The following is a 14,329-nucleotide window of genomic DNA, read 5'->3' on the forward strand; positions in this document are numbered from 1 at the left end:
CATTTTTACCGTCAAGGGTCGGTAAGGGTGTCGCGCCCCAAGCCGCCGTGAACGGCAGACACCTCGTACTTTTCGGGGCCCGTAGGCGGAGGACCCCAGATTTGAAAGCGGACCGTCACCTCCTTGCGAGGGAGGCCTCAGCTCTACGGACATACTGGTCAAGCGGTTACCGGCAACCGACTTGCTTCTCGGGACCGTGCTACGCCCGGGCTGCTTTTAAGAAGCTCGGGGGCCTCTCGACCGGGTTGAGCCAAGGGGCACGGAGAGCCCTCCTCCCTTCGTCGACCGACAGGGAGTTCCCACCGACTTCATTTTTACCGTCAAGGGTCGGTAAGGGTGTCGCGCCCCAAGCCGCCGTGAACGGCAGACACCTCGTACTTTTCGGGGCCCGTAGGCGGAGGACCCCAGATTCGAACGCGGACCGTCACCTCCTTGCGAGGGAGGCCTCAGCTCTACGGACATGCTGGTCAAGCGGTTACCGGCAACCGACTTGCTTCTCGGGACCGTGCTACGCCCGGGCTGCTTTTAAGAAGCTCGTGGGCCTCTCGCCCCGGCAGCCACTGAATCGCCTTCGCCTCACAGTGAGAGAGACTTCTGCTTCGCCACGGATAGTCTTGCTCGAGCCTTGCCCGAGTGTCCGAGCTCCACTGCTCTCCACATATGTATAGTGCCGGCATTTGACTATTCGCTCGCAGCGACCAGATAAAAGTCGAGACGGCCAGGCGTAAACCGCATTTTTTTATGGCACCGTAACGAGAAGGCAGTTTTGATAAACGTTCAAGGGGCTTCGAAGCGCCTCGGCAGTGGAGGGCCGACCGGGTATTGAGTTTAACGGTCTTTGCCTGGCCTCCTGTCGGTGAATGGCAACTTTTACAGGTATGTCCCGGCTGAGGATCGAACCCGTGCCCTACCGCACCGGAGACGAGCACTCTACCGCTTAAGCCATCCGCCCAGAGACCGCGGCGAGGAGGCAGTCCTGATCGTCGTTCAAGGGACATCGCCCTAGAGGCCTGATTGGGCTTAACGGTCTCTGCCCGGGTCTCCGGTGAACGGCGACTTGCACGAACCGCATTTTATAACGCTTCGGTAATTTGAACCGTATTTTTTTTTTTTTTTTTTTTGTTTTCCGATCATGAGCCGTATTTTTAATGCGTGGCCTGATTTTCTTACCAGACTAGTGCGTGAACCGTATTTTTTCACGAAATTTTTACGAGAATAGTAATAAAAAAATGATAAAGAAAAGCGGTCTTTCAAGACCAGGTTGCGTGCAGTGGACATATTTCCTTAAGGCAGACATTTGAAAGATACGTCGCCGGCTCGAGGCCACGCGATCAGCCCAAAGGTATCCCGGTGTAACATGAAAATCTGACTCCCATGAAAATCTGACTCCCCCAGTCAGATTTTCATAATGAAATTCTGACTCCCCCCATGAAAATTTGACTCCCCCTCCACATAACTTCATAAATCTTATTTTATTTGAGTATATGACTGTGATCTTGTAGTATGTAAAATGGAGGATTCATTGGCACTTTTTTTTAGTTTGCGGGTTAATATTTTCATGAAAAAACTAGTAAATTAAAAATGTGCACTTAACCGCCCATTGTCTCCCCTATGAAAAAGCTATTTATATATGATATTGGATGATCATTTCTACATCTTTCCTTTAAATTAACTTTATGAAGATTATGTTGGAAATATTTGAGTTTGATGGTAAACTATTGGGTGAAAAAACTAAATAAACAAGAAAAATAGAAAATTAAAAATGTGCATTTTATCACCCAATAACTCCCCTATGAAAAAGCTATCTATTAAATATTTGATGATCATTTCAACACCTTTCCTTAACTTTTACTTTATGAAGATTTTATTGGATATATTTGAAAGTTTGATGGTAAAATATTGGGTGAAAAAACAAAACAAATAAAAAATAAATAAAAAAAAAACATGAAAAATAAGAAAATTAAAAACGTGCATTTTATCATCCAATAACTCCCTATGAAAAAGCTATCTATTTAATATCTGATGATCATTTCAACACCTTTCCTTTTAAGACACTTTATGAAAACTATATTGGTATATTGGAAATATTAAAAGTTTGATGATAAAATAGTGAGTGAAATAATGAAAAAGAAATCATGAAAATCTTCATTTTTATACTCATGAGATTTGGACTCCCATGAAGAAAAAGACCTATTTTATATTCAGTCACCATACCAATGTTTTCCACAGAGATGTACATTTTGTTATCATTTGAAAGTTTGGTGGTGAAAATTTTGGTGAATATCTTTAAAACAAGTATTCATCTTACTACCTGTAGGTTTTGCACTTCCATGTCAAAACGCTGCATTTTTAACTCAAGAAATTGGCCCCATCGCCTTTTTACTGAATTCTTATATAGGATACCCAGCATTTTACCATTCAAACTTTCAAATATTTCCAATATATTTTCTTCATAAAGTATCCTTAAAGGAAAGATGTCAGAATGATCATCAAATACCAAATAGATAGCTTTTTCATAGGGGAGTCATTGGGTGTTAGAATATAGATCTTTAATTTTTCTTATTTTTAATGTGTTTTTTTTTCACCCAATTTTTTAACCATCAAACTTTCAAGTACTTTCAATATATTCCTCATAAAGTATCCTTACAGAAAAGATGTTGAAATGGTCATCATATGTCAAATAAATAGTTTTTTCATAGGGGAGTCTTGGGTGGTAAAATACAAATCTTTAATTTTTTTATTTTTTCATGAAAATTTTCACCTGCAAACTAACAAAAAGTGCCAATGTGTCCTCCATTATGCATACAACAAGATCATAGTCATTTACTCAAATTAAATGGGATTTGTGAATGTTTTTTTGGGGGGAGTCAAAATTTCATAGGGGGAGTCACATTTTCATAATGAAAATCTGACTGGGGAGTCACATTTTAAGGGAGTCAGATTTTCATGGTACACCGGGCCAGCTAGTTGTTGCGGTGAATTGACATGCGTCACCTGGGATTTGAACTCGTGCCTTGCTGTCACCATGGTTTTCTGATTGCTTGTTTTTTTTTTGCAACCATTTTTTTTGCAAGCACTCTACCAACTGCGCTGTGACTGACCTACCCAACCTCCGCACCTACGAGTTTCCTCTTATAGTAATCAAACGAAAATTTTAGAAATTATTTCAAGCAAAAAAAAAAAAAAAAAAAAAAAAAAAAAAAAAAAAAAATCACAGTGAAGATCTCAAGATTTGAACCCACGTCTAGCTGTGCGTAGTTTTGTAGAAGACAGCGGTGTTAACACGGAACCACAGAAACTTTGGTGGTAGCAAAGGGATCAAATGGAAACTTTCTACTTTCTCACAGAGGGGGCCAGTTTGGCTGTACATGTATTAATCTGCCATAACAATCAAAAGGCCGAGAGCCGTACTCACTAATTCATCCCGTACATCGATAGTCTGCAAACATGGTATTATTGTACCACCAGCGTTGGCGCTGGCGGTACACATGGTTTTAGTTCCGTCCGGATCGTTCTGCCGGCTCAGCCGGCTCCGCCGGCTCAGCCGCCATGTTACCGTTACCGCTTCTCCTCCTAGACGGTAAGGGCCTCCGTACCCATCTCTTGGATTTAGGTCACCAATAATCTCAACTCGTTCCACGTAAAATTTGGGCTTTGTCGGTATTGGAGTCTAGGTGTGGCACTCATTGCAATGCACCCTTGTCCAAAAATGGCAAAATTAAATGCTAATTATCTTCCCTACGCAAGGAATTATGGGAAAAATTTCTACAGACGGCTTGCCAAAAGTTCTATGTGTAGTTTTCAAATATGCCCTTGGATTTGACCTTTGACCTTAATTTCAAGGTCAAACGGGCCAAAATAAAAAAAAAACGAATTTTTTTACGAAAAAAAATTATTGGCGCTGTTATTCAGACACTACAGACTTAACCAAAAATATTATTGGAAAGTGTTACCCTTTGGGTCATCTTTCATCTCCGTGAATTTGGGGTCAATCGGTGCATTTTCACCGGAGTAGCGGCCATAAGATACCGAAACTGAAAACTGTCTCTAATTCGGGAACCGTTAATGCTAGAGAACCATTCATTTTTTGCATTTTGTAGAGCTTGTAAAGCCCAACACTAATTGTGGTCTCCGTTTTTTTGTATTCCATACGGTTTTCGAGTTACGCTGTATCAAAAAGTACATATTGGTGGTGAAAGCAAAATGTGCAGTACGGTAATGGATAATAAATTTTGAACCCCGGGAAAATAAAACATACATGTAGGGTTTGGCGAGGCAGACAACTTCTGGTAAAAAATGACATTATTTCATGAAATTTGAACATCTGGAACTTCTGAGCAACTCCCATTTCAAGAATTTCAACCAAAATGACCTTTTCTTTATTTTAATTAATTTTTTTCTGTAGGAAATTTACGTTTTAGTACTATGATTCAGCTAGTGACAATGATATTTTCAAGGGGGGGGGGGGCATTGTGTGATTTTTTTCAGAGATCGAAGGAGGAGTCAGGACTCCCCTGAAAACCCCCTAAATCTGCCAATGAATAGGGTTCACAGGGAAGGAGGGGGTGGCGGGTGGAGGGAGGGGGCGCTCACCTCCGGGGGGGGGGGGGGGGGGGTTGAGGGGAGATGGGTGAAAGTTACACAGATTAGTAGGTATGAAGTGATACATAAGTAGAAACAAGCGAAATGAATTGAAGCATACTTATAGAATTAATATCAAATGAATTACACCTTTGTGAAACACAATAACTTCAATTTTGTGTATAAAGCGAAAAAAAATAGATTTATTATGAACATTTGATCATGATAAATTTTAGTGAAAACATCCCAGTCGTCTATATGTAAAAATCTGTATTATTATGGTAACCTTCGGTTCTACTTTTACCTAACGCTTTTTTTAAATTTCATTCCTTTTCAATACTACTCTGCCCAATATTTTAACCTGGCCACATTATTTCAGAATGATTTTATGTACATTAGAACGGTTTAATTGTGTGCTTTTATTCTGTGAATTATGACTGCGATTTTATTTATGTAGGCTATTCTTGAACGTGTTTTACCCTTGAGGTTTAATAAATAAATAAATAAATAAATAAACAAATAAATAAATAAATGTGTATATCTATCTGGAGGTGCGAGCCTCTATGTATGAAGCACAGAGCACGGATCCAGCAGCGCCAGCGACGACTGCTCACGAACAGAATGACGACAGCAACGCAGAAAGTGCCACCTTACTCACCCCTAGTGGACGCAAGACGATGACAAGATACCCCACCCTCAAAACTTATAAGGTGAAAAGTCAATAATAAATATATGTGAGAGCATCATCACCACATGGACTGTTTTTTTGTGACACTTGCTTTAGTCTTGAAGAAATTTACACGATTTATTTGTTTGGAAGTTCATATTGTCTTTGTAAGATATAGATTGGAAGAGAAAACATTGCTTTACTTTGAGCTAAGAAATGTTGAACTTAAATTTTCACAAAAAATGTTATTGTTTTACTTGGCATTTTTTTTAATAAAGGGCTATATTTCTATCATATTAAAATAAATAAATCTGCTTATTTTATTTGTATTTTTATAATTCTTTTTTAAAAAGGACTTCAAAGACCATGGCAAAAAAAAAAAAATTGAACTTAAATTTTCACACGAATTGAAATAATTTTATACTTGGCATTTTTTTTTTTTCTTCATAAAGGGCCAGGCGCCATTTAGGCTATAGGTCCTATTTCTATCATATTGAAATACATCATTTCGCTTATTTAATTATTTTATTTATTTATTTATTTATTTATTTATTTATTTATTTACTATTATTATCATTTTTATATTTTTAGTTATTTTTTCATTTATTTTATTCTTTTGTTTAAAGGACTTCGAAGACCATGGCATATTTGAAGCCCAGCGCGAACTGGAGAGAAAACAAAAGGAAGAAGAAGACTCTCTCTTTAAGACATTCCACTTGCAAAAGGGAGAGCGTATGCGGAAGCTGGTAGAAGAGATTATGGCAGAAAAAGAAACCTCTGTCAAAGAACTCGTCGCTCTCTTCGACAGGTTAAGGATGAATAGTCCTAGCCGAATTATCAAAGGGACTCAATTAGTTTGGAAAGGCGCCCCCAAAAGCGAAGCAGACGACGCAGGGGCTGATGATGATGATGACGATGACGTCATCACCGAGGACCTGAATCTGGATGACGAAGCTTCTGAAGGAGATACAAGCGCGACCAGCTTGCTGGAGAAAAGTAAGCACATTGATGACGAATACCAAAGTCGTCTTGACGAGAGAATGCAGGAGCTGATGCGATCTCTAGAACAACAAGAGCAAGAGGAGCTTGTCAAACTGGTAGAGAAACACAGCAAAGAGATGCTGTCTCTAATAGCTGAGAAGGTGAGACTTTAATAATAATAATAATAATAATAATAATAATAATAATATTAATGTATATTCTAAAATCCATATAAAATGTTCAGTAGACTTTATATGGATAAAATGAACATAATAAGATGAATAAAGCTCCCAAACCTACTCTAAATACAGCGGAATTCGCTTGATTTTAAGTTCAGTCGCGAAACTTTGTGTCATCTCGGAGAGATTCCGCCTCAGTAGTTTGAACATCCCAGAAGTGAGTGTGCTAGTGCTATCAAACTGAATACAGCTGTTGCAATAGAAGCAGAGGACTAAATTGTGATAGTGGTGAAAGTCAAGTCGTGGGCGCATCGTATTGTGTATTTGTTTATTTTCACAAGGTGTTTATGCTCATGTATCTAAAATTGATGAAGTCTAAAATAGATATAGACCTAGTCACTTATTTTAACTATTACTAACTTGCAGTTCTTATTTTATTCATTATGACTTTATCTGGTAAAAGTGTAGCCTATTAATGTCTTTAATTTTCATTCGTTTATTATTTTATTTCAATTCATTTATTTATTTTTATTATGATCATTATTTTTTTTTTACCTTTCGACCAGGACGGTTCAGTAAACAAAAGTATTAATTGACTGAACTCCCCCAACTCGTCAATTAGCGCTTTTTATCAACAATTTTAATCAGTATCTGCAGAAACCACATTTCCGAGGCCAATCTGACAGTACGACATTTTGTCTCGGGATTTTGATTTTTTATAAATGAGCAAACCTTGTGTTTCTTAACTCGCAATAAAACTTTGAAACATTTCAGGAAAGAGAGATCGACACAGAGAATGATTTCAACCGATCTCTACCGCCAGATGTCGCTCCACCAGAGGTTAAAAAGATGGACCTCTTTGAAAAGTCGGATTCTGCCGTTCAACGCCTCGATATGCAAGCGATCGAGGTCAGTATTGTATGGCTTTATTTATTTATTTATTTATTTATTTATTTATTTATTTATTTGAATGCGGTTGGATTGTTTGAATTTCCGCCATTCTTTTATTATTATCTTTTATTGCATCTTATTATTCAATAATGCATTTATCTTTGTGCTGATATAAAACAACAAAATAACATCCAAAATGTAAAATATCGGTGTGTATATTTATCGTTGCAATGTATAAGCATAGGCAACTCAAAGCTTTAATCGTCAATAAAACATGTTTCTATTTAGAGGTGAGATAGCAATCGGTATGGAGCGTAACTTCATCCCTAATAACACATTTTCGTTAAACAAAGGCATTATTTTGCTTAATCAACAATAAAATCTGAACGAAGTCTTTCAAGACAAATCGCTAGCAGAATGGTGTCATTAAATTGGTGTTGAAACGGTGTTCGTAGGTTCTCAGGTAAAGGAGAAATTTGAGAAAACAATCTTTCAATATTTTACCACAAAGCCGCAATTATGACCTCACTCGTAAGATAACATACGTATAAATGTTAATTAATTTAGTCACTGAACACTAAAGATTTATCTATTATCCAAACGAATGTATGTGATGCAGTTGATGAGGAGCTTCGGCAAAGGCTAACAATATCCTTTACTAAGAGAAAAAACAAAAATGTTTCTTTTAGACTCTTCCTACCTTAAAACGCCTACATTAGTGAATGAACCTGTGCAGATGCCAAGATGAAATAGAACTTATCTTTTATCTTGATTATTTAAATATCTATTGATATTCTTATTTTTATTGATCAGTAATTTTATTTGAATTCTATTTATTGATCTAACGCTTCGTGGGTTGCCAGGGTAGATAATAAAGTTTGACCTTTAAAAAGGATGAAAGTCGATCGCTGTGTGATGAAAGAGCAAAGAATATTTGTCTAACTCTATAACACATGCCTTCTGGAGGAAAGCAGCCAGACGTGTCTTATTGTGTTGCTTTGGAAGAAATAACAATGAGTCCATTTGAAAAATCGTTGTTTTGAGAATTTAGCTCCATTAGTCCATGCGCAGTGGGGCACACGTAGTCCAGATATCACACGCAGTGGCGGATTTAGAGCGGGTGGGTGGGGGTCAATGGGGTCCTGACCCCCTTCAATTTCTATAAAAAAAAAAATTAGAAATTAGAATTTTGACTAGCTGAATCATACTTCTAAACAGTACCAAATACCAACATTTTTCAGGGCCTTTTAGCGGGCCCTGGGCCCCACGCCAAGGGGGAAGGGGGAGGGGTCAGTTTCGCATCCGCGGACTATCTGAAGACGGTCAAAAATGGAGGATGGTTCAACAAAGATAATTTGGAAGACTGCCAGAAAATATCTCTGGATCCACCTCTGCCCTTGCCTGTCATACTACCAAGCCTTCACAAACGGTGTGTTTGGTACTCTCTAGCCACAGGGGGCGCTAGTAGGCTGGTACAAAAATGTTGAAAACCCCACAGTGTGATTCTGTGCAGTGTTTTAGTGGGGTTGTGATATCAGAGGGTGTATGGTGGGGTTGGGGGATGCTGGGGTGAGGTGTAATCTATACAGTGTGGGAGATGGGGGGTGGGTAGGGTTGAGATAAAATATGTTCTGTTTGGGCTTAATACCCAGGCTAAGAATTCTCAGTAATATACACTGGCTGAGTAACCCATTTGAGCGACGAGAGGGGGAGGGAGGAGGGGGGGGGAGGAGGGTTTTTCTATCCAGGACAAGAGACCAAACATGTTTGGCTTCGTTTACGCACCAAAGTTCAGAAAAAAAGTTGAACCCAAATTATCTGTACAGCAGCAGAAAGCAGAAAGCAGGGAGAGAGTGCGTTGTCACCTCGTCAGCAGTAGAAAAACAAGTTCAGTAAACAAATTAAAAAGAATCGTTCCGTTGAGACAAAACTTTAAACACTGAAAATCGTACTGGCAGACTCGATTTTGGAAATGAATTAAAATGAATAAAGAAAGCGAAATATTAAATAAGCCCAAAATCAATGCAATGTTTCATAAGCATGAAAAGCGGCACCACACTTCTTAATAAAAAGACCTTGACGCTCCCGTCGCAAACGGGAAATGTGGCTTTGTGCAGACATCACCAATGAAATTAATAACCGTTACGAAACGCAGTGGCTTCTATTATTATTAAACCCCGTCAAGTTTCACCACCAGATCAATGTAAGTAAGTGGAGGGGGGGGGGTAAAATAAACATTTTCTGTTTGGGCTCCCTACCAAGGCCAAGAATTCTCAGTCCACCAGCTGAATAACTCATCATGAGAGCGACGACGGGGTTGGTGGGGAGGGGGTATCTATCCAGGACAGGGGGGGGGAGGTGTGACACCAAGCATTTTTTGCTCCGTTTACGCATCAAAGTGCAGGAAAGTTGAACCCAGATTCTCTGTACAGCAGCAGAAAGCTCTGCCAGAGAGACGCCACGTTGTCACCTCGTCAGCTGTAGAAACACAAGTTCAGTAATCAAATTAAAAAGAATTGTTCCGTTGAGACTGAATTTTTAGCACTGACAAACCAAACTCAGGTTTGGAAATAAATTAAAATGAATAAAGAAAGCAAAATATCTGAACATGTGAAAAGCCAATGCAATGTTTCATAACTATGAAATGCGGCAACACACTTCTTATTAAAAACACCTCGACGTTGGTGTCGTAAACGGGAAATGTGGCTATGTGCAGACATCACCAATGACATTAATAACCGTTATGAAACGCAGCGGCTTCAATTATTATTAAAACCCCGTCAAGATTTACCACCAGACCAATGTAAGTAAGGGGAAAGGGGGGGGGTGTAGTTGAAATAAACGTTTTCTGTTTGGGCAACCTACCAAGGCCAAGAATTCTCTGTCCGCCAACTTAATACCCAATGAGATCGACGAGGGTGGGTGGGTGAGGGGGCCTGGGGGGTAAGGGGGGTTTCTATCCAGGACAGGGGGCTCTGAAACCAAGCATTTTTTTCTCCTTTTACGTACTAATTTCAAATAAGTTGAAGCCAAATTCTCTGTACAGCAGCAGAAAGCTCTTCCAGGGAGACGCGACGTTGTTACGTAGTCAGCTGTAGAAACACAAGTTCAGTAAACAAATTAAAAAGAATTGTTCCATTGAGACAGAATTTTAAACACTGACAAACCGTACTGGCAAACTGAATTAAAATGAATTAAGAAAGCGAAAATTTGAATAAGCCCAAAATCATTGCATTGTTTCATAACTGTGAAATGCGGCAACACACTTCTTATTAAAAACACCTTGACGTAGGCGTCGCAAACGAGAAACGTGGCTTTGTGCATATATCTCCAATGACATTTATAACCACTATGATGGATCCAATTTAAATTAAAAACCCGTCAAGATTCATCACCAGACCAAATGTTATTGAGTGAGACGTCTGCACCTGAAAATTATAGCCACCTTTGTGACTTTTTTGTTCTTTTGTCACAGTTACGAGTGAATACTGCAGCTTCCATCTCTACGACGAGAGTGACTAGCATTCCTTATTAATATTAATGGTAAAACATTTGCATATTCCCTTGCAATAAATAAATAAATAAATAAATAAATAAATAAATAAATAAATAAATAAATAAATACAGTGGGTTTAATTATGGAGAGACGATATTCAAATTTTCCAATGGATTTTTATCATTGGTGCAATTTTACCTTATTCACGCTTCTTGATTTCGTGAGGATAGGTTGCACTCCTTCTTCAAGCGGGGTATGACTAAGACTTTTTTACAATTGTTATTAAAGGTTGCAAAATCCGACGATTTGACAACATTTACAGACCTTGTAAGGAACCTAACCAAGGATTGCTGTAACGAATTAGAAAAAGCAAGGTGCGAGTCATTCTTATTATCTAACATTACTGAAGGTCAGCATTGAATTCTGATATCTGTTTTATTTGATTTTATTTATTTTGATTTTAATTAATTTTAATTTTATCTTATTTATTAATTATTTCCCCGAACAAACACACACTGAGCATGATTGCAATTGCATATTAGAAAAATGACTGATTTTTTGAAGAACATTTGCCTATTTTATCTCATATACTACTTAGTGAAATTCTTAGGGCAGATGCAACATTGATTTTAACATTTCTTTAATCTGTTTTTTGAGCTGTCTAAACCAACAAGGCGCACGTTTGTTTTAATTTTTTAATATAATTTTAATAATTTAATTTAATATCTAAAAATGTTACACGCTTTCAGAGCCATATTCCGTTGGATTACCGTAAAGAACCTGAACAAGATGGAGTTCAGCGATGACCTTGACCCAGACACTCCCCTGGGACTGCTTAGAGGGATCAAACTGGGGATTGAAAGTTATCATGTTCTTTTTAAACGACTATGCAGGTAAACCTCAGTGCCTCTTTTGTCTCATGAAACTCTATACCACTTTCAGTGAAGATTTTATTCGAGGAAACCACCTGCAACGTCGAGGGTGGGCTAAACTGTATTCTGGATTCTGGGTTGGGGGGGAGTTGGCATAGCAAGTACCCCTCAATCTTATCTTTGGTGGTATCCACCTCTTCTTCTTATTTTTCTTGAACTTCTTTTCTTCTTCTTTTCTTTTCTCAAGGTAACCCTGTGCCCTCATTCTAACAGTGAACTGAATGTATCAGTCGAGTCTTTCTTCCTTATGACTGCTTATTTTCGGGGATTCAATTAAAATTCATTGTTATTGTTTTTATTTTTTATATTAGTTACGCTGGAATTCACTGTGAGATCATCCGTGGGTACTCGAAGGGTTCTGGCTACAAGGCTGGTCGTAAAATGTCCAGGCGCTTCAGAAATTCCTGGACAGCGGTCTGCGTGGACGGGTCTTGGCACTTCATCAACTGCCAATGGGGTGCACGATTCACCAGGGGGAAACACTTTGAGGACGAACTAGGTCAAGGTCAGATCACATCACCAGGTCAAGGTCAGGGGAATGTCATCAACGAAGAGCTTCAGTATCGGTGTGAGGAGTTTTATTTTCTCACAGACCCCGAAGATCATATTTTTGAACATTTTCCAGACGACAAAAAGTGGCAGCTAATGGAGCCTGCCATTTCCATGGAGGAATTTATTAGACTCCCGGTGGTAAAGGCGCCATTTTTTAACAAAGGCCTGCGCTTCGCAACCCGGTACATATCGATTCTATGGACGCACTCCGGCAGGGCTGAGGTGAGAATAGGAGTGCCGAATGCCAGTCGGGCAGACTTTGCCGCTAAAATTGACCCACACCACCCCCCGTCTGCAGCTAGTCGAGAATCGGTGACAGGAAGCGTTCTTTGTCGAAGAATCGACAACGAGGTTCTTTTCACTGCCAAAGTCCCACAACCAGGCATATACTTTTTGAAAATATTCGTAGCAGACGATCCTTCGACAACCATTGAGTGCGCATGCGTGTTTCAGATTAACTGTACTGACGTCGACAGATCTTCTAGCAGACGTCATTATCCAAATGTACAAATTTTGGGCGCCACTGCACATGCCAAGGACTTGGGCATTTCTCCTGTAGCTCGTTTTGACCCATACGTTGTACATGACAAAGAAAGTGATTATTGTTTTCGAATACTTACAAAAAGAAACTGCCGAATTTCGCATACTTTCGTATATTTTGGGAAATCGGTGTCGTCCGCTCTGGAGAACACTCAGTTCGCCATGATCTACGAAAAAGACCCAGATCACGTGGGATTCAGATTAAGAATGATAAAAAACGGATTTTACATGCTTTCTGTTTTCGCTGCGGAATTAGACTTGAATGTATCCCAAATCTCAGTTTCGCAGTCGGCAGTGGAAGACCAATTTGAGTGTGTTTACCGCGTGCTTGTTCGCTGCTCTGTGTCGTCTATGGAACAATGCCCCTTGCCCATCGCGTTAGGGCGCTGGGATGTAGGGGTTTTGGTCAGCACTAGATCATATACGGCAGCGGGACGGAAGTGAGTAATCCAACATGGCGGTCCCTAGCGACGAGATGCTAAGGCTGACGGTCGAATGTTGTAGTGCCGATCAAAACACAGTTCAATTGTTTTTTTTAATCGTATAATAACTAGGAATATAGCATATAATTTTTATTTACTTTTTAATTTATCTTTTTATTTTTTAATCGTATTATACCTGGGATTTTGTAAACTTTGCGATTTAAATAAAGTAGATGAGTTCCATCTCCTGCTAGAGTGCAAAGCATACATGTATGATTCAATACGTGAGGGCAGCTGTCAGAGTTCCTACCCCTAGGCGACTTCAGCTTTAATGAACTGTATAATTTTCTTATGGGTGCTCAAGACTTAAATATTCTTAGAATGGTTATGCGTTTTGTAAATAGAGTAGATGCTTCCAACAATGGGAACAAACTCTCTCTTATCGCCTGTAGATTATCATTACACATTTTATATATATCACTTTATAAACTCATTTATTAGTATTATTATACATTTATCTAATTGGGTCTAAATGCGTTTCCACGTCCTGCAAATTTACGTATCTGTAGCTGGAGTTGTCTGTTTTACCTCTATGATTGTACTTTGGCCCATTTTTAAACACGTATTCATCTATATCGCATCAAAATCATATGTATATTTATTCATTTACTTGTTTGTACTCTGCTATAGTTAGATGTACTGTCTTTGATTGTACCTTATTTGTGAAGGTGTATCAATAAAGAATCCCTAGGGATATAGCATACATGTATATTTTCCTAGATATTTTGCTGTAAAACTACATCCTATAAATGTCTCGGCGGCGCCACTCGGAACTACTCGAATGTCTCCGCACTCGACAATAAGTATGGTTAGTATGGAGCTTGCGGAATGAGCCGAGGATTGCCGATTGCGGCGGCGCTGGGGGCCGCCATGTTGGATTACTCACTTCCGTCCCGCTGCCGTATATGATCTAGTGCTGACCGGTTCTCCATCACCCTTTCACGGGGGTCCTTGACGCCGGAAGCCTGATTAGTTTCAAACTTCAGGTTCCAGGAGCGCTGCAGGTCTCCGCCATGGTGAACCGGAAA

The 14,329-nt window shown here is 39.3% G+C and overlaps 1 protein-coding gene across 1 annotated transcript; it reads left to right on the forward strand.

Annotated features, from left to right (window-relative positions):
* Window positions 1-5,040: 5,040 nt before the first annotated feature.
* On the forward strand, window positions 5,041-13,263 carry LOC106166432 (hillarin). The gene is made up of 6 exons (XM_087003314.1): window positions 5,041-5,291; window positions 5,875-6,390; window positions 7,183-7,317; window positions 11,084-11,169; window positions 11,545-11,688; window positions 12,039-13,263. Exons 1-6 carry the CDS (start codon window positions 5,145-5,147, stop codon window positions 13,261-13,263), a joined length of 2,253 nt encoding a protein of 750 aa, XP_086859440.1. The 5' UTR covers window positions 5,041-5,144.
* The last annotated feature ends 1,066 nt before the right edge of the window (window positions 13,264-14,329 follow it).

Source organism: Lingula anatina, chromosome 2 (assembly GCF_051362555.1).
Source record: "Lingula anatina isolate TDL-2025a chromosome 2, LinAna3.0, whole genome shotgun sequence".
NCBI classification, from domain to species: Eukaryota; Metazoa; Brachiopoda; class Lingulata; order Lingulida; family Lingulidae; genus Lingula; species Lingula anatina.